Source organism: Cherax quadricarinatus, chromosome 15 (genome assembly GCF_038502225.1).
Source record: "Cherax quadricarinatus isolate ZL_2023a chromosome 15, ASM3850222v1, whole genome shotgun sequence".
Lineage (NCBI taxonomy): Eukaryota > Metazoa > Arthropoda > Malacostraca > Decapoda > Parastacidae > Cherax > Cherax quadricarinatus.
Window position 1 is genome coordinate 31089305 of NC_091306.1, and position 21726 is coordinate 31111030.

General features: G+C 39.3%; 1 protein-coding gene across 4 annotated transcripts in view; it reads left to right on the forward strand.

Moving 5' to 3' along the window:
* Nucleotides 1-21726, forward strand: part of LOC128692073 (exosome complex component RRP45) — an 85336-nt gene that overhangs the window by 6229 nt on the left and 57381 nt on the right. For all 4 annotated transcript variants that reach the window (XM_070085258.1, XM_053781054.1, XM_053781057.2 and 1 more), the window contains exon 2: nt 7950-8148. In XM_070085258.1, coding sequence (XP_069941359.1) covers nt 7975-8148 — 174 coding nt within the window. In that variant the 5' untranslated portion in view covers nt 7950-7974. The remainder of the gene's footprint in view (nt 1-7949; nt 8149-21726) is intronic.

The window sequence follows — 21726 nt, forward strand, 5'->3', positions numbered from 1 at the left end:
GTGTGGGGTATCTGGTAAATGGCACCGATTGTTATAGGTGTCTTAAGGTTTTTTACAGTAAAATTAGCAAAAATGTATTCCCCATATTCATCACTAAAGCAAGTGGTGCTAATACAAGATAGTTGGTTGGAGTAATAGATTGCAATACCACCCCCAACTTGGTATGGTCTGCAGTTGTGAGTTGCTGTGTATCCTGGTACAGGGTAGATATCTATTGTGTCCTGCTTAAGCCAGGTCTCAGTAAGAATAATGCAGAGAAGGGTGTCTTTAGTGACACAAGGAGTGCCAGGAGGTCATCATAGTGTTTGCTTAAGGACCTGATGTTGTAGTTAAGTACTGATAGACTTTTAGCATTGTTTAGGATAGTGCTGGCTTGTGTTGCTGTGTAGTAAAGGCAGTTACTTTCCAATAGGTTTTGATTGGGTGTCAGATTATGGAGGTTTAGATCAGGGTCAATGTGATCAATCATCTTCTAGGTTTAAATTATGGTTATTTATATCCTGAGTTGTGTGTTGAGTTCTAGTACAGATATCTGTAGTGGTGGGAAGTTTGGACAAGTACGTATATAGCTAGAGTATTTTGGGCATATAGAGTATAGTCACTAATACACATAATGAAGTTGATGTTGTCTATGTGTTGTGCTGGAATGAACTAAAGTACAACTAGGTATAAACTAGTAATATAAAAATACAAATTAAAAATAGCACCAGACTCTCACTAGTAATTGCACTAAGGTCTAATATAATGAATTTGGTATTAACTATGTATTGAGCTACAATGAGCTATAGTACAACTGAGTTTAATCTAATAATATAAAAAAGGCACAAGTCTCTCAATTGTAATTGCACTAAGGTGTTATATAAGTTGTTTACAAGAACTAGAGTATAACTTGATTTAAATTGACAAGATAAAATATACAAGTTAAGGTAGCAAAAGAATAATAAAAAAAAAAATAATAAAAATAAAAATGGCAATGACTTGGTTATAATATGCTAGTAAGATGGTAGACAGGATAATATAAAAGTTGTAGTTGAAAATACTAGTTTAAAAAAGTATATAATAAAAATATGCATTAAAAAAAGTTTACAATAAGTTTCGTCAATATAGTTTAAAGTAAAATTGGGCAATAATAGGGATTTTAGAATAAAATTGGGCAATTGAATATTTTTTAAAGTGAGGTAGAATTATTGAGGACAAGTTATGGTTAGTTTAAAATAAAATAAGATAGAACAGTGATGTGGTAAGTTGTAAAAAAAGGAGATAGATTCTGTAGATATTAAACACAATTAAGACTATGAAGTAGAATGGTCCTTGAATACAACAATGACAATCAAAAGTAGTTGGGGTATTAGAATTTTAGGGGGGCACAAATTTATGACAATATAACACTAACGGTGGACTGTGGGTATTATCAGCACTTTACTCTGATTCTGTTAGTCCAGCCTCACTTAGGAATGTTTTTAGGTCATGTTCTGTAGAGGTGAAGTATCTCTTCCCAGTGGGCTGTTTCCTAACTGCGATTTTTCCGTCCCTCACAAAGCACTGGTGGATTTTTGGGGCATAGCGTAATTTTCTTAGCCGATAAAGGAGGTTTTGTCTTGTTTTGGTAAGGCACTCATTGACGTAAACATCACTTTTCATAGAAAAAGAGGTTTTTAGTAGGTTGTTCCTTTGTAGGCTAGTTTGGAATTTTAACAGCACTATTTTTTTACCTGCTTGGTAGCCCATCAGTTTGCAATCCTTTAAGTCATCACTACGTATGTTAAGGCGAAGGTGGTCCTTGATAAATTGTAGGGTGATCTCCATGCAGGTTTCTTGGGTGACTGTGGGTGGGAGATGTTTGCTGTTAACTACAACAGCGTCAGATAGCTGCTGTTGGTCATTATGGTCTTGGAAGTTGGTGATGACATTGGCAAGTTGTTGGTCCACTCTTGATCTTTCCTCTATAATGTTGGTGGTAAGGAGGGTGACTTGGTCTTTTAGAGTGTTAATGGTGTCTAGGGACTGGGTGTGGGTGTTGCTTTGTTGTTCCAGAGTGTCTAGTTTATGTTCTAGAGCAGTGATCTTGCTAGCATTTAGTTCCTGCATTTCTTGGGTTAGCTTGGTGATCGTTTGGTTCTGAATCGTAAGGAGTTTAGCTATTTCTGGGTCGGTGATCTTCTTGACATCAAATCCTGGGAAGGAGTTATCTTGGACTGTGGTGGCGGCCATGTTTGTTGTTGTCTGTCATGTGTTGTGGTGATGCCGGTGAGTGATGAGGGTTGTGTCCTGGCTGGCAGTACCACAAATTTTCCTCGTATTATTACTGGTTTCACCTTTGACGTGAGGAGTCCTTAGCTGGTTACTGGATCTTCTTTTATAGCTCTGACCCTTGTCCATTGGCTGTGGCTTCGGGCGAATAGTAGGTGATGGGTGATGGGTGAATGTTGTGGAGTATCACTTCAGTGGCAGCGGGGTAGGAGTGGTAATACGAGTCCTATTAGTTGGTAATTTGTGTACTTTTGGGTGATTTCTGCAGTTGATTTATATCATTCTGGGTATCCACACATGTTAGTGTTATGTGGGTCTTGAGAGGAGCTTACGACGACGTTTCAGTCCGACTTGGATCATTTACAAAGTCACACTGACGAAAAGGAGAGAAGGAGCTTACGTTAGGTAAGGTTCGTCAGGAGACAGGACAAATATTTCCTGATGCGGGTCTTAGTCAGATGATGACCCGCCTTTGGAGCCTTGGTCATCTGACCGAGGCCTTCCGCTGGCTTTTATTGTAGATATTTCGCCATCCAGTGGCTTTATCAATACAGATTCTAGGATGTAATTAGAGGACAGTAGAACTACATACAAAAGGTGAGGTAATCAGTCCCTCAGCCTTGGAGTTAGTGTTCGAAGCATCGTGGTGGAGGAGAATCTGGAGCAAAGGCAAGGAGACTGGCGGTTATATAGGCGTCAGTGGAGAGGGACGTGTAGCCGACGAGGGCATAGTCACTGGTAGGCGGGATTCCCCAGTGGAAGTAGGTCCTACCCAAAGGGATAAAGCCACTGGATGGTGAAATGTCTACAATAAAGATATCCAAATGTTGCACATGTGTCTTAACTTTCATATTGTTGGTATTTTATACCTTTCTTGCACAACCATGTACGTTGTTAGAGAAGGAGGGATGCATATATAGCTTATACAGTGGACCCTCGCCTAATGCTGTTAATCTGTTCCTGAGAGCTCAACGTTAGGAGAAATTACCGTTAGCCGAATTAATTTTCCCCATAAGAAATAATGGAAATCAAATTAATCCGTTCCTGACACCCCAAAGTATGAACAAAAAAAAAATTTTTACCACATGAAATATTAATTTTAATACACAAACTGAAGAAGACATGCACAGTTACATGACACTTCCCTTTATTGAAGATCTGGTGATGATTGATGGGATGGGAGGAGGGGAGACTGTGGATGGTGTTAATGTTTAGAAGGGGAATCCCCTTCCATTAGGACTTGAGGTGGCAAGTCATTTTCCGGGGTTACTTTCCATCTTCTTTTAATGCCACTAGGGCCAGCTTGAGAGTCACTGGACCTATGTCACACAACATATCTGTCCATAGAGGCCTGTACCTCTCGTTCCTTTATGACATTCCTAAAGTGTTTCACAATATTGTCAGTGTAATAGTCACCAGCATGGCTTGCAATAGCTGTGTGAGGGTGATTTTCATCAAAAAAGGTTTGCACTTTAAGCCACATTGCACAAATTTCCTTAATCTTTGAAGTAGACAACTTCTTAAATTTCTCTATCCCCTCCTCTGGAGCAGTTTCCTCAGGTGTGGCCTCTTGCTGTTGAAGATGATCCAGCAGCTCATCAGTGGTTAGTTCATCATTGTCCTCCTCCACCAACTCTTCCACATCCTCCCCACTAACCTCCAACCCCAAGGACTTCCACAACGGATTCCTCAACTGGCATAGGATTCCCAGGGTTAACCTCAAACCCTTCAAAATCTCTTCTGTCTACACATTCTGGCCAGTTTCTTCCAAGCAGAGTTCAAGGTCCTCTTAGTCACTTCCTCCCAAGCCTTACCTATAATGTTTACACAATTGAGGATGCTAAAGTGATCTCTCCAAAACTCTCTTAGAGCCAATTGAGTTTCTGAGGTCACTACAAAGCACCTGTCAAACTTAAGGTCTAATTTCTTTTCAATTAGGTAATTTTTCACAGTGTGGGCAAATGCATGGTGTAACCAGTCATAGAAAAAGTCGCTAGTGACCCATGCTTTACTGTTTGCCCTCCACAGCACACACAAATTAGCCTTGAAGACATTGTTTTTCCTGAACACTCTGGGAGTTTCAGAGTGATACACCAATAAAGGCTTCACTTTGCAATCACCACTAGCATTAGCACACATCAACAGAGTAAGCCTGTCTTTCATAGGCTTATGTCCTGGGAGTGCCTTTTCCTCCTGAGTAATGTAGGTCCTGCTTGGCATTTTCTTCCAAAACAGGCCTGTTTTGTCACAATTAAACACTTGTTCAGGTTTCAGTCCTTCACTGTCTATGTACTCCTTGAATTCCTGCACATATTTTTCAGCCGCTTTGTGGTCCGAACTGGCAGCCTCACCATGCCTTATCACACTATGTATGCCACTACAATTCTTAAATCTCTCAAACCAGCCTTTGCTGGCCTTAAATTCGCTCACATCACCACTAGTTGCAGTCATTTTTCTAAATAAATCCTCATGCAACTTCCTAGCCATTTCACATATGATCGCTTGAGAGATGCTATCTCCTGCTATCTGTTTTTCGTTTATCCACACCAATAACAGTCTCTCAACATCTTCTATCACTTGCGATCTCTGTTTTGAAAACAAAGTTGCACCTTTGGCAAGAACAGCTTCCTTGATTGCCGTTTTCTTGGCCGCAATTGTAGCAATGGGTGATTGGGGTTTTGTGTACAACCTGACCAGCTCGGAGACACGCACTCCACTTTCATACTTAGCAATGATCTCTTTCTTCTTATCCATAGTAATTCTCACCCTTTTTCCTGTAGGGTTGGCACTAGAAGCTTTCTTGGGGCCCATGGTGACTTACTTTGCAGGTGCAATCACTAAAAATGCTGTGATAATATGAAATGTTCCGATTGTATGCTTGGAAGCGACCGCGGTGGCTGGCTTGTAAACACTGGCACCCACGGAACAAGTGAGGCGGGCTCAGGCTGCACGTGGATGCGTCTCGAATGAATCGTGTTGAGCGAGTTTTTTAGCACTAGCCGAGGCAAAATTTTTGCGTTAAAATGTATTGCTAGGCGGATTTAACGTTATGCAATGCGTTCGTTAGGCGAGGGTCCACTGTACATACCCCTCCTTCTCTCTCCTTTTTGTCAGTGTGACTTTGTAAATGGTTCAAGTAGGACCGAAACATCATCGTAAGCTCACCTAATTGTACTCACCTAATTGTGGTTGCAGGGGTCGAGACTCAGCTCCTGGCCCCGCCTCTTCACTGATTGCTACTAGGTCCTCTCTCTCAGCTCCCTGAGCTTTGTCATACCTCGTCTTAAAGCTATGTATGGTTCCTGCCTCCACTACATCACTTGCTAGACAATTCCACTTCTTCTTCTTCTTCGTCTTTTGTTGGGTTTCAGGGCCACTGACAGCATACACCATAATTCCACTTCTTGACGGGTTATTTGTGTATCGTTCCAGTCACAGTATTGTGCCTTTTTTTTTATGTTATTTACAGTGACAGTAGGCAGCCAGTAAACCTCAAATCAAACTTTAGTATCTTAAAGTTAACAGACATCACCCAAGTAACTCCACATGACAACTTGTTCAGTGGCTGGAAATCCATTGCATAATTAATGGCTTTCTTTTGTGCCTACTACTTTATTCTTGTATCTACCTATTTATCTACATTATCTTTATACTAAAAGACATAAAGCATTATTATGATCATTATCGGGAATAGAAGGAACCTCTTAAGCAAACTGCATGTATCCTGAAGAGTTTTCATAGAATTCCAGTAATTTCTTTTTTATTCATTATTTATTGAGGCATAGTGGATGCCCTTTAAACCTAACTGACTACATGACTTGGTTGTAGCACCAGCTCAAGAGAAGAATCTGGGTTTGATTTTACCTGGAGTGGGTTTCAGGGGTCAACACCCCCATAGCCAAGTCCATAATTGTGGATCAGGGCCTGATAAACCAGGCTGTTACTGCTGGCTGCATGTAAACTGATGTATGAGCAACAGCCTGGCTGGTCAAGCACTTTAGGTGCTTGTCCAGTGCCTTCATGAAGACAGCCAGGAGGCAGCTCGGGTGAAAATTCACACACACACACTTGAGCTGAGTAGTGGCCTGATATGGCATTCCATGACCTGGTAGGCAATGCTCTCGCCTCACAGACAGTGTGTCTATGGTTCAATCCTCAGCAAGGGTGGAAACATTGGACGTGTTTCCTTACACCTACTGGCCTGTTCATCAAGCAAACAAGTAGGTACCCAGGTGTTTGTCAACTGGTGTGGGATCCTCATTCTTGTCCCCCAGGACAAGAATGAGGATCCCAATGGAAATAAGACAGTCCCTCGATGACACACTGCCTTTCTTGGGTTATCCTGGGTAGCTAATCCTCTGGGGTTAAAAGTCTAAATAAAATGTTAACAGTGGAACACTGCATTACATATGTTGGACGATTCTAGGCAGTTGCAAGTCACATCCGGCCTCACCCACTTGTGTACCCATCAAACCTACTGTGATACTACCCTTTTGATGCTACCTAGGAGCTTGTTCCACTCATCTACACCCTAATTGCCAAACCAGTATTTCCCTAAACTCTCTAAATATAAATTTGCCCATTTGAATCCATTACTTTGAGTCCTGTCATGGTTAGATGTTTTCAGCACATTACTTACATTTCCTTTATTTATTCCTCTTTTCATTTATATGTTCCAGTCACATTTTCCCTAATTCTATGTCTTTTCCTTTGTAGGAAAGGTTTCTAATTTATGGACTCAACTTGGTCATTTTCCAGCACATTATGTTTCCTTACACTTGTTACTTCTGTTCATCAGGCAACAAATAAATACTTGGATGTTAGTTGACTGTTGTGGATGGCATCTTGGGAAAGAGGGGGAGATAATCATAACCATATAAATAAACCACATTGATTGAATACCTTTGGTTATGCTGGATTATTAACCACCAAGATTGAATTTTTTTTATGACAGTTATTAACCATGAGGGTTGGTAATTCAGGCTAACCCATGAAAGCCACTGTATCTGGCTTATTTCTATTGGGGTCCTCTGATCCTCCTCCTCAGGATGTGACCCACAATTTGGCTAATACTGTACTTAGGTACCTACCTACCTACCTACTACAATGTGAACAGGGACATTTCGACATTGGGCTTCAAACTCGGATCCTTCAAATATAAGACAAAGGCTCAACTGCTTGAGCACTGAATATCCATTTATAATCTGAATAAAGTTTTCCTCTGGTTACTACTGCTTTTGTTGCAAGTATACACTTAACTTCATGATTCATCTAAATTTTTGTTATACCATGAAAATAAAAAAATAAAAGATAACTTTTGTAGTCACTTTATTCACAGTACATAATAACAATAGCAATATCAATATAAATATATTTATCAATACATAAATAAATAATTATGTAATGGTAGCTTAACTTCCCAGCTAGGCTTGTAATAGGTACTGAAAATGTAGCTCAACCTCCCAGCTGGACTTGTACAATAGTAGTTATTTCCTTCACTGGTCATGTGGTGGAGTCCAAGAACACCTTAAAAAAGTTAGAGTTTCATTTAGGAAATTTATGAATCATTGCTGTGCTATAATACAGGAATTATGACCCATTGGGTTTAGCTCATGTTGTGGAATATACCCAGTAATACAGTATTAATAAAAATGTGATTAAATCATGTGTAGTTTCCATCATTTCTTTATTTTCACTAGCTTCTAGCTACTCCAGCAAGTCGAGATGAAGGAAGTTCCATTAAGTACATGCGAGAGAACATCGATAGTGTCTGCCTTACAGGCAGGGCTTCGGTATGACAATCGAGAGTTCCTTGAAGTTCGAGACATAACTCTTACCTTCGGAAAAGATTATGGATGCTGCACTGCCACCATTGGACAGACTAGGGTCATAGCTCAGGTATGTCTGGAAATTACTGTATTCCTTCACCTGTAGTGAGTCTGAAACTTAACCCTTTGACTGTCGCAACCCCAAATCCTGAAGTGTTTCCTGGTGTTGAAGAATTTTCAAAAAAAAAAAAAAATTATTTTTTTCTTATGAAAATGTTAAGATTAATTTTCTGATTGTTTTAAGGCCAAAAAAACTTTTTTTGCGATCAGTACTTACCGAGATATAGAGGCGTAAAGTTGGCAGAAAATGAGCCGTGTATGGCAACAGTGGCAAATGCCGCTCACCTGGTAAACTTTGGTTTACTTGCATTCCAAGGTCTCTTTTTTTTCACTATTTTATTTTTTCAGGTAACTTATGTGGCCTGTGAGTCAAAAGTAAGGTGCAGTGTACATATATACACTCGTTGTATACAACACAATAAGCACACAAACATAATTATCAATATATTGTTTACAAAACTTGTTTACACAGTCAATACAAAAAAATGTTTATTACTATTGTTTTACAAATGTACAGTCACTGGACATGTTCCTAGAAGTTTTGCAGCTTGTGGAACTCTTTGAGATATGGTTTCATACACAATGGTGTTTTACACTCCTCACACATATAACGAGTGTGTCTGCATTTTTGTTGGTGTTTTTTTTTTATGTGCAAAGACAAAACACTTCATCTGAGCAGTTTTCTTCAAAGTACTATTAGCACACAGTTGTGTTAGGTAGTTATCCTAGGTAAACAGTCGTGTGTCATCATTCCTTCCTTCCTACCTTCCTGCATTCCTTTCCTGCCTTCCTTCCTACATTTCTTCCCTCCTTCTTTCCTTCCTTCCTTCCTTACTTTTTTCCTTCCTTCCTTCCTTACTTTTTTCCTTCCTTCCTGCCTTCCTTTCTTCCCTCCTTCTGATTTCTATAATATATATACACATATGTAGTCACTGGATACTTTCATATAACTGCTATTATCTTCAAGCTTGTGTTGTGTGTGAGTGTGTGAACTTCTAATTGTTCTGAGTCAGGGTAGCAGCTGTCAGAATGACATATTGTCTCATTACTCACTCTCCCTGCCGCCTGTCAAAACAACGGGGTCGGATGCTCGCTTCCCCTCCATCCTACTATCTAATTATCTCTCCCTCATTGTCTCTCTCATTCTCTCCCTCATTCTCTTTCATTCTCTCTCTCATTCTCTCTCTCATTCTCTCCCTCATTCTCTCTCTCATTCTCTCTCTCATTCTCTCTCTCATTCTCTCCCTCATTCTCTCATTCATTCTCCTTCATTCTTCTGGTATCCTGGACATTGCTTTTGATCACAAACTCCTCAAAGCCGTGAAACTGATCTTCACTGACACTTCCATCTGTGTTAGAGCATCACTTGGGAAGAATAGAGTCCCAGATTTGCCGGGGAGTCACATATTTCTTACCACTAGGCATGCTGAACAAGGACTACTGAAATGGCATTCCCACAATGCACCACTGGTTCCCCGATTTTTTTTATACGGTGCACACTGACCATGGAGACCCATTCTCCCACATGTGGGCCTACCAACTTTCTCCTGCTTGATTTGAAGCCACTAGAATTTATGCGTATTAATATATCAAACACCGTGGCTCGTAAGACGTATATATACAACTGAAACAGTCAAAGGGTTAATAAATTGGTACCAGTACATGTAAAGTACAGGTCTACCATCACAAATCCGGCAATCAGTTACCCGGTTCCATCAGTTATTCGGCACTAATTTCGGCTCGCATAATTTCAGATTTCCAGGGTCGCCACACCAACCTGCTGTACTGTTTGGTGGTGCTACTTGCTGCTTAGGTCATTCCAATTTCTTTTTCTCCATTTATTGTTATAACCTGCTTACTTTTAGCCCTAGCCATGGTTCCAATGAATAAAAGAAGTGCTTCTCGTTGTGTAAAGCACATACACAGTACATTGTCTATAAAAGATAAGATGGCTTTGAAGCCACTGTCGGTTGCCATGAGCTCAGTCTGGTGATGCAGGGGAATATGCTTTATTATTACGCTAATATCAACACTAATATGACATAATAAACAATATAAATAACATAAAAACATGTTAAATACTCCAGAATTAATAATATTTGGCATAATACTGAGCAGTTCGACAGAGGTATGAAGAGGATTGGGATACAAGTACCATTCTCCTATCCCTGTCTTGGGGGCTTATATTAGAGAAAATGGAGTATAGCACAGGGCTAACTGTGATATACACTTGTACTGCACCATAAAACTGACACAAAAAAGCTATTTTCTCTATATGGATTATCATACATAGCAGCATATGTGTAGAGGACCTAGGATAACCCAAAAATGTCAGACAAAGTGACTTATTTCTAGTACCTGGCTTGGGCTTGCCATATATGATTTTTGGTAAATCTTCGATTCCCAGCCAGGGTAGCAACATTGGACATGTTTCTTTACACCTGTTGTCTATGTTCACCCATCAGCAAATGGGTACCCGGGTGTTAGTGGATTGGTGTGGGTCTTATCCTGGGACATTGACCTAATTTGCCTGAAATGCTTAGCGTAACAAGGGGCTTTTTATATAGTAGTATGTCACTGATGTCAGCTAGGCCTGTATACCATGTACATGTAAATATATTATTATTATTATTATTATTATTATTATTATTATTATTATTATTATAATTATTATTTTTTTCTCTCAGTTGTTTGTTGGGCAATGTATGATGTATGATGGAAAGATGCTTCTTAACCCTTTGAGGGTTTTGGACGTACTAGTACGGCTTACGACCCAGGGTTTTTGACGTACTAGTACGCCTAAATTCTAGCGCCCTCAAATCTAGTGGGAGAAAGCTGGTAGGCCTTCATATGAAAGAATGGGTCTATGTGGTCAGTGTGCACAGTCTAAAAAAAATCCTGCAGCACACAGTGCATAATGAGAAAAAAAAACTGACAATTTTTTTGGAATAAAATAGCGACTTTGCACTGTATTTTCGTATGGTATTTATTGTTGTATTCTAGTTTGCTTGGTCTCATTTTATAGAATGGAAGACATATTACAGAAATTGAGATGATTTTGACTGGTTTTACAATGAAAGGTACCTTGAAATTGAGTTCAAAGTAGCAGAAATGTTCGATTTTTACCAAATTTCAAAAGTAAACAAATCGTGCCAAGCGTGCAATACACGTCAACTGGTGAGTCTAATATTCTTTCACAAGTGCACCAATAATATTTATACCATTTTTTACACTAATGCAGTAGTCTGCATAACAGTAAATCTTATATTTTTTGTGAGAATAAAAATTCAAAGTGGAAAGCAAAAGAATATAAGAGGGGCCTTGACACGTGACTAATGACCAGAGGAAATGTCATTTTAGTGCCAGGAATGTCTTTCTTGTTTATTCTGGACCCTATTCGGAAATTGGCATCTTTTGAAATTTGTGTGAAATTGGCAAAATTGCTAAATTCTGACCACTGTACTGGATAGTTGAATTTCATAAATGGGTGGTTTCTTGCACCCATTCGATAGAAAAAATGGAGTTCTAGCGAAATATTCATGTTTTTTGTCGACTAGTACAGTGGAATTGGCCGAAAATGGGGCTCAAAGTGGGCAAAATCGCCGATGCGTAAACATCGCCGAGACCGCTAACTTTGCGAGAGCATAATTCCGTAAGTTTTCCATCAAATTTCAAACTTTTGGTGTCCTTATGATCGGGAAAAGATTCTCTATCTTTTCATAAGAGAAAATAATTTTTTTTTTTTTTTAAATTTGGCCGACCCTGAGAACGAGTTTCGGAGAGGGCCTGTCGACCCTCAAAGGGTTAATGTACACCAGAAATGAAAGAAATCGGATGATAAATAACTGAATTCATTTCTCAGCCATTAGCCGCCCCTTAGCGGTATATTTTCGTATGGTTTTTATGGTTGTATTCTCGTTTTTTTGGTCTCATTTGATAGAATGGAAGATATATTACAGAAATAGATATGATTTTGATTGCTTTCACAACGAAAAGTACCTTGAAATTGAGCTCAAATTAGCAGAAATGTTCGATTTTTGCCAATGTTCAAGAGTAAACAAATGACATCACCGTCTCACCATCTGCCAGTCTCACCATCCGCCTGCCTGTCCAAATTCCAATTCGCAGGCATGAATGGGTTGACATTATTTATACAATTATTACAACAATGCAGTAGTCTGCATAACAGTTAATCTTCTATTTTTTGTGAGACAAAAAAATTCAGAATGGTAAGCAAGAGTAATATAAGAGGGGCCTGGAGCCATAACTAATGAACAGAGAGAATGTTATTTTAGTGCCAGGAATGTCTGCATTGTTTATTCTGGACCCTATTTTGAAATTGGCATCTGTTGAAATTTGTGTGAAATTGACCAAATTGCCAATTTCTGACCACTTTATTGGGTAGTTGAAATAGGTGAATGGGCAGTTTTTTGTACTCAGCAGAACAGAAGTAAGTAAATAAGCAAGTTTATTCAGGTATACACAAATACAGTTACATAGCTTATCATACATAGCAGCATATGTATAGAGAACGTAGGATAACCCAGAAAAGTCAAAGTGACTTATTTCCAGTACCTGGCTTGGGCTTGCCATATATGATTTTTGGTAAATATTTTTTTTTCTCAGATGTTTGTTGGGCTATCTTATTGACACTTGGGCAATGTATGATGGAAAGATACTTCTTAACGTACACCAAAAATGAAAAAAAAAATCAGACTATAAATAAGGGAGTTCACTTCTCAGCCATTAGCTGCCTCTTTGCAGTATTTTTTTTGTATGGTTTTTCTGGTTGTATTCTTGTTTTTTGGTCTCATTTGATAGCATGGGAGATATATTACAGAAATAGATATGATTTTGATTGGTTTCACGAGGAAAAGTATATACCTTGAAATTGAGCTCAAAGCAGCGGTAATGTTCGATTTTTGCCAGTGTTCAGTGAACTTTCTTGTGTAAGTCAAGTTGGTTTAATTTTATTAAGTGTATTCTAACCTAACAACTCTGTAATCCAGCACACTACAGGTCCCAATGAGGCCGGATTTGTGATGGCAGACCTGTACTGGTAATGAAATTAATACAGTATCCGCAGTTTCAGTTATCCACGGTTTACTGTGGCCCAAAAGTAGTTTTTAATTTTGCATAATAACTGTGCCAAAGCACAAAAGTAGAGAAGCTGGCAGTTCTTTAAAGCCCAAGAGAAGCCGTGATGTGCTTTCCATCACTGAAAAAATTATAATTCTCCACTTATTGGGCAAAATTTATCAATTAAACTGTACATATAATAGGTATATATAGGACTTATATACAGCCTCTCCTCACGTAACGACGTACTTGTTTACCAATGACTTGGACTTACGACAGGCTCTTTGACCAGTATGCATACCTAAATACAGTAGGGCCCCACTTATATGGCAGGTTAGGTTCCAGGCTACTGCCGTAAAGCGGAAACTGATGTAAAGTGGAACAACCTTTTTTTTATCACTTGTAAATGCATATAAATGCTAGATAATATATTTACACTGACATATATTAAGTTAACAATAGAAATAGGCATTAAAAAACACAACGAAAAGTAAAATACACACACAGTACATTTATTACTTACCTTAAAATACTTAATATGAATGTGTGAGAGGTGAGTGGCAATAAAGTTATTGAATCAAATCATGAGTTGGCAGCCCATCATCCTCTGATTGTTCAATTAATTTGATTCGTTTTGGAAACTTGTGTGAAGCTTTTAGAGGATTGTGTTGCTGTTGATGTTGAAGGCTGTTGAAGGCTAGCTGTTGATGTTGAAGGCTGTTGAAGGCTAGCTGTTGATGTTGAAGGCTGTTGAAGGCTAGCTGTTGATGTTGAAGGCTGTTGAAGACTAGCTGTTGATGATGAAGGCTGTTGAAGACTAGCTGTTGATGTTGAAGGCTGTTGAAGGCTAGCTGTTGATGATGAAGACTGTTGAAGGGCTAGCTGTTGATGTTGAAGGCTGTTGAAGACTAGTTGATGTTGAAGACTGTTGAAGGCTAGCTGTTGATGATGAAAGCTGTTGAAGGCTAGCTGTTGATGTTGAAGGCTGTTGAAGGCTAGCTGTTGATGTTGAAGGCTGTTGAAGGCTAGCTGTTGATGTTGAAGGCTGTTGAAGACTAGTTGATGTTGAAGACTGTTGAAGGCTAGCTGTTGATGTTCAAGGCTGTTGATGTTCAAGGCTGTTGAAGGCTAGCTGTTGATGTTGAAGGCTGTTGATGTTGAAGGCTGTTGAAGGGTAGCTGTTGATGTTGAAGGCTGTTGAAGGCTAGCTGTTGATGTTGAAGGCTGTTGAAGACTAGTTGATGTTGAAGACTGTTGAAGGCTAGCTGTTGATGATGAAGGCTGTTGAAGGCTAGCTGTTGATGTTGAAGGCTGTTGAAGGCTAGCTGTTGATGATGAAGACTGTTGAAGGGCTAGCTGTTGATGTTGAAGGCTGTTGAAGACTAGTTGATGTTGAAGACTGTTGAAGGCTAGCTGTTGATGATGAAGGCTGTTGAAGGCTAGCTGTTGATGTTGAAGGCTGTTGAAGGCTAGCTGTTGATGTTGAAGGCTGTTGAAGGCTAGCTGTTGATGATGAAGGCTGTTGAAGGCTAGCTGTTGATGTTGAAAGTTTCCATGATATTTTCTTAAAGTAGGAAAGCATTGAACTTTGCCTCATGGATTTTATTTTCCTTTCCCTTAAAATTTCTTTATAGCATGTAACATCATGGGAAAGGGATACATTCACTGTTGAACTTCGTTCAAAATTTGGATCAGTCTTCTCAAAACTTGCCATTGCTATTTCTGTATGGTTGATAACTTCTTCCAAATACTGGGTTTTCATTTCTTTAATGGCAACAGGACTATCATCAGGATGGATCTCCTCTTCATGAAATTTCTTTCTTTGCTCTTCAATCAGAAGAACATCTTGGTCTGTCAGAACCTCATCATGAGAAAGAAGCAATTCTTCCACGTCCTCTGGCTCGACTTCCAATTCTAATTCCCTTGCCACATCCACAACATTTACATTCACTTCCTCCACTGGATTCTCAAAGCCTTCAAAATCGTTCATAAGTTCAGGAATTAGTCTTCCAAACACCTTTGAGTGTAGTTTCTTTAACCCCTTGACTAAAAATTTTTTTTTCTTATGAAATGATAGAGAATCTTTTCCTGATTGTAATGACACCAAAAAACGAAATTTGATGGAAAACTGACAGAATTATGCTCTCGCGAAGTTAGCGACCTTGGCGATATTTACAAATCGTCGATTTCGCCCACTTTGAGCCCTATTTTCGGCTAATTCCATTGTTCCAGTCAACCAAACTCATAGCTATTTCCTTAAAACTCCATTTTTTCTATCAACTGAATATAAGAAACTGCCCATTTACCGATTTCAACTACCCAATAACATGGTCAGAAATTTGCAATTTGGCCAATTTCACGAAAATTAAAAAATACGACAATTTCAAAATAAGGTCCAGAATGAACAATGTAGACATTCCTGGCTCTAAAATAACATTTTCTTTGTTCATCAGTCATGTCTCCAGGTCCCTCTGACATTACCCTTGTCTCAGTAGTAGTAACCAGTTACCAGTAACCACTGTGCCAGTTGACTCACGACCAACCGTCTCTGCCTGAGTCACTGTCTGAACTCATATTGCGCTGACCTGGCATTATTCAAAGACCCTCTCACATATGGGTACTGTGGGCGGCCAGTCAGTCAGTGTTACGAGAGGAGCGAGAGAGATAGGTACGGCTGTAAGGGCGCACTCCACCTTGTCTGTAATTATACGTAATACCAGCCTACGTGAGTATTTCTTACCTAATCCACGTGTCGAACTCCCACATGATACTTGCTTTCTATTTTGAATTTTTATTCAAACAAAAAATAGAAGATTTACTGTTATGCAGACTACTGCAATACTGTAATAATTGTATAAATAACGTCAACCCATTCATGACTGCATATTAGAATGGCTAGTTGGACATTTATTGGACAATGACATCATTTGTTTACTTTTGAACATCGGCAAAAATCAAACATTTCCCCTACTTTGAGCTTCTTTTCCAGGTTCTTTTTATAGTAAAATCAATTCAATTCACCTCTATTTCTATAATATGTTTTCCATTCTATCAAATGAGACCAAGAAAATGAGAATACAACCATAAATACCATACAAAAATAGACCACAAAGTCGGCATTTTAATTAAAAAAAAACAAGTTTTTTTTTTCTTATTATGCACTGCATGCTGCAGGATTTTTTATATGGTGCACACTGACCACACAGACCCATTCTCTCACATGTGGGCCTACCAGCTTTTTCCTGCTTGATTTGAAGCCGCTAGAATTTATGAGTATGTATATATACGTCAAACATGGTACCTCATAAGACGTATATATACAACGTCGACAGTCGGAGGGTTAACCCTTTGACTGTCGCAACCCCCAATCCTGAGGTGTCTCCTGGTGTTGCAAAATTTCCAAAAAAAAAAAAAAAAAAAAAAATTCTTATGAAATGATAGAGAATCTTTTCCCTATTATAATGACACCAAAAGAATGAAAGTTGATGGAAAACATGGAATTATGCTCTTGCGAAGTTAGCGACCTCGGCAATATTTACGAATTGGCAATTTCGCCCACTTTGAACCCTATTTTTGGCTAATTCCATTGTTCCAGTTGACCAAACTCATAGCTGTTTCTTTAGAACTCCATTTTCTTCTATCGATTGAGTACAAGAAACTGCTCATTTACCGATTTCAACTACCCAATATCTTGGTCAGAAATTTGCAATTTGGCCAATTTCACGAAAATTAAAAAATATGACAATTTCAAAATAAGGTCCAGAATGAACAATGCAGACATTCCTGGCTCTAAAATAACATTTTTCTTCGTTCATCAGTCATGTCTCCAGGCCCCTCTGATATTATTCTTGCTTTCTATTTTGAATTTTTATTCAAACAAAAAATAGAAGATTTACTGTTATTCAGACTACTGCAATATTGTAATAATTGTATAAATAATGTCAACCCATTCATGACTGCATATTAGAAAGGCTACTTGGACATTTATTGGAAAATGACATCATTTGTTTACTTTTAAACATCGGCAAAAATCAAACATTTCCCCTACTTTGAGCTCCATTTCAAGGTTCTTTTCATAGCAAAACCAAGCAACATCACTCTATTTCTATAATATGTTTTCCATTCTATCAAATGAGACCAAGAAAATGAGAATACAACCATAAATACCATACGAAAATAGACCACAAACTCGGCATTTTAATTAAAAAAACATTCTTTTTTTTTTTCTCATTATGCAGTGCATGCTGCAGGATTTTTTTTATATGGTGCACACTGACCACACAGACCCATTCTCACATGTGGGTCTATATACGTCAAAAACGGTGGCTCGTAAGACGTATATATACGACCAAAATGGCCAATACATTTTTGCTAATTTTACTGTAAAAAACCTCAAGACGCCTATAACAATCGGTGCCATATACTGGATACCCCACACAAACATCCCAAACTTCAGTGAGAATCTAAAGTCACTAATAACAAACAGACAAATGAACAAGCACCACCTTCTCTTAGCTGGAGACTTCAATATCAACCTTGGCCTACCAGATGATCAGACTGTAACTGATTTCATCAACAATGTGAACAACACACTTCTCATACCAACAATAACTAAACCAACCAGGCTGACTGAGACAAGTGCAACCATAATAGACCACATTTGGACCAATATACTAGCCCACTTAATTTTTTATTATTATTAACACACTGGCCGATTCCCACCAAGGCAGGGTGGCCCGAAAAAGAAAAACTTTCACCATCATTCACTCCATCACTGTCTTGCCAGAAGGGTACTTTACACTACAGTTAAACTGCAACATTAACACCCCTCCTTCAGAGTGCAGGCACTGTACTTCCCATCTCCAGAACTCAAGTCCAGCCTGCCGGTTTCCCTGAATCCCTTCATAAATGTTACTTTGCTCACACTCCAACAGCACGTCAAGTATTAAAAACCATTTGTCTCCATTCACTCCTATCAAACACGCTCACACATGCCCCTCGCACACTAAACCTCCTTTACCCCCTCCCTCCAACCTTTCCTAGGCCGACCCCTACCCCGCCTTTCTTCCACTACAGACTGATACTCTCTTGAAGTCATTCTGTTTCGCTCCATTCTCTCTACATGTCCGAACCACCTCAACAACCCTTCCTCAGCCCTCTGGACAACAGTTTTGGTAATCCCGCACCTCCTCCTAACTTCCAAACTACGAATTCTCTGCATTATATTCACACCACACATTGCCCTCAGACATGACATCTCCACTGCCTCCAGCCTTCTCCTCGCTGCAACATTCATCACCCATGCTTCACACCCATATAAGAGTGTTGGTAAAACTATACTCTCATACATTCCCCTCTTTGCCTCCAAGGACAAAGTTCTTTGTCTCCACAGACTCCTAAGTGCACTGCTCACCCTTTTCCCCTCATCAATTCTATGATTCACCTCATCTTTCATAGACCCATCCGCTGACACGTCCACTCCCAAATATCTGAATACATTCACCTCCTCCATACTCTCTCCCTCCAATCTGATATCCAATCTTTCATCACCTAATCTTTTTGTTACCCTCATAACCTTACTCTTTCCTATATTCACTTTTAATTTTCTTCTTTTGCATACCCTACCAAATTCATCCACCAACCTCTGCAACTTATCTTCAGAGTCTCCCAAAAGCACAGTGTCATCAGCAAAGAGCAGCTGTGACAACTCCCACTTTATGTGTGATTCTTTATCTTTTAACTCCATGCCACTTGCCAAGACCCTCACATTTACTTCTCTTACAACCCCATCTATAAATATATTAAACAACCACGGTGACATCACACATCCTTGTCTAAGGCCTACTTTTACTGGGAAATAATCTCCCTCTTTCCTACATATTCTAACTTGAGCCTAACTATCCACGTAAAAACTCTTCACTGCTTTGAGTAACCTACCTCCTACACCATACACCTGCAACATCTGCCACATTGCCCCCCTATCCACCCTGTCATATGCCTTTTCCAAATCCATAAATGCCACAAAAACCTCTTTAGCCTTGTCTAAATACTGTTCACTTATATGTTTCACTGTAAACACCTGGTCCACACACCCCCTACCTTTTTTAAAGCCTCCTTGTTCATCTGCTATCCTATTCTCCGTCTTACTCTTAATTCTTTCAATAATAATTCTACCATACACTTTACCAGGTATACTCTATAGACTTCTTCTTTCTTTCAACACACCGGCCGTATCCCACCAATGCAGGGTGGCCCAAAAAGAAAAACGAAAGTTTCTCTTTTAAATTTAGTAATTTATACAGGAGAAGGGGTTACTAGCCCCTTGCTCCCGGCATTTTAGTTGCCTCTTACAACACACATGGCTTACGGAGGAAGAATTCTGTTCCACTTCCCCATGGAGATAAGAGGAATTAAACAAGAGCAAGAACTAGAAAGAAAATAGAAGAATACCCAGAGGGGTGTGTATATATATGCTTGTACATGTATGTGTAGTGTGACCTAAGTGTAAGTAGAAGTAGCAAGACGTACCTGAAATCTTGCATGTTTATGAGACAGAAAAGAGGACACCAGCAATCTTACCATCATGTAAAACAATTACAGGTTTTCGTTTTACACTCACTTGACAGGATGGTAGTACCTCCCTGGGCGGTTGCTGTCTACCAACCTACTACCTAGGACTCAACAGACTTATCCCCCTATAATTTTTGCACTGTCTTTTGTCCCCTTTGCCTTTATACAAAGGAACTATGCATGCTCTCTGCCAATCCCTAGGTACCTTACTCTCTTCCATACATATATTAAAGCCCCCCTTAAATCAGGGATAATCACAGACAGCACTACTGACCACTACCCAACCTTCCTCTTAACAAACATTAGTAAGCCACCACTCGAATACAACAAAGTTTCATTTAGACTCCATGACGAGGCCTCAATAAGGAATTTCACAGCAGACCTAGAGACTGTTGACTGGCCTACAGAATTCTCCAATGCCAATGGTATTGACGATTGGACAGACATTTTTCTTAACAAAATACTTAGACTATACAACAAACATTGTCTCATAAAAACAAAATAGATCACGAATAAATGGCTTGGTTGCCCATGGCTAACCAGCAGCATTCTGAAATCCATTGATAAGAAACACCAATATGAGAAGCAATATAGACAGGGCTTAATACACAAAGATATTCTTAAACATTATTCAACAGTTCTCACCAAATTAATAAAGAAAGCCAAACAACTGTACTACTCCAGCAGATTCACTGACACAAGAGGAGATATAAAAAATACCTGGAAAACACTTTCCCAGATTCTGTGGACCCACAAACTGAAAAAAACCAAGAATATTGTTCTAACTAAACCTCATAAAACACCACTGCATCCCACTGATACAGCTAACAAGATAAATGACTTCTTCTCAAACATAGGATCTAATCACGCCAGTAAAATCCCACGTACCAGTGCCCGTGCCGGGGACTACCTAGATTGGAATTTCCCAAATTCCTTCTATCTTGTACCAACTGAGCCCACGGAAGTCACTGCGATCATAAAGTCACTTAAAAAAACTCGGGGAATCTGTCTCACGTCCCACCATTATTGTACAAGCGAGCGGCCCATGTCCTTTCGCATGCTATTACATTACTTTTTAACAAGTCACTAGAAACTAGCACTTCCCCGACACTACTCAAGACAGCAAGGGTTACACCAATACATAAAGGTGGTGACCCTACAGACGTAAACAACTATAGGCCAATATCAAACTTACCATTGCTATCCAAAATCTTTGAGAAACTCGTGCACCAGTTGTATATTGGACACGTGGCGTGCCTTGTTTACTCTTGAACATCGGCAAAAATCAAACATTTCTGCTACTTTGTGCTCAGTTTCAAGGTACAGCGGAACCTCTACTTACGAGTGCATCCACGTGCAAGTTTTTCCGGATACATAGAAGCAGTCGCTTGGTTGATTTTTTGCTTCCAGACATGAGCGAAATTTCCAGATGTGAGCAGGCCTCAAGGAAGGTTCCTTTATGTTGGTGAGGGGCTCTTACTCTTGGTGTAGAGAATTGGGTCTCAATTGTTTGTTGGACTATCTTATTGAAACTTGGGCAATATATGATGGAAAGATGCTTCTTAATGTACACCAAATACAGAAGAGATTGGATCATTAATAATGGAGTTCACTTCTCAGCCATTAGCCTCTCCTTGGCAGTATATTTTCGTATAGTTTTTATGGTTGTATTCATGTTTTTATTGTCTCATTTGATAGAATGGAAGATATACTACAGAAATAGATATGATTTTGATTGGTTTCACGATGAAAAGTACCTTGAAATTGAGCTCAAAGTAGCAGAAATGTTCAATTCTTTAGCAATGTTCAAGAGTAAACAAATGGCGTCACTGTCCAATACTTGTCCGATTGGCACTGCCCCTCAACCTTCACATATTGGAAAGCTCTTCAACACGCTAGCAAAAGTGGGAGCTGACATCATGAGGTAGCAGTGGCAGAC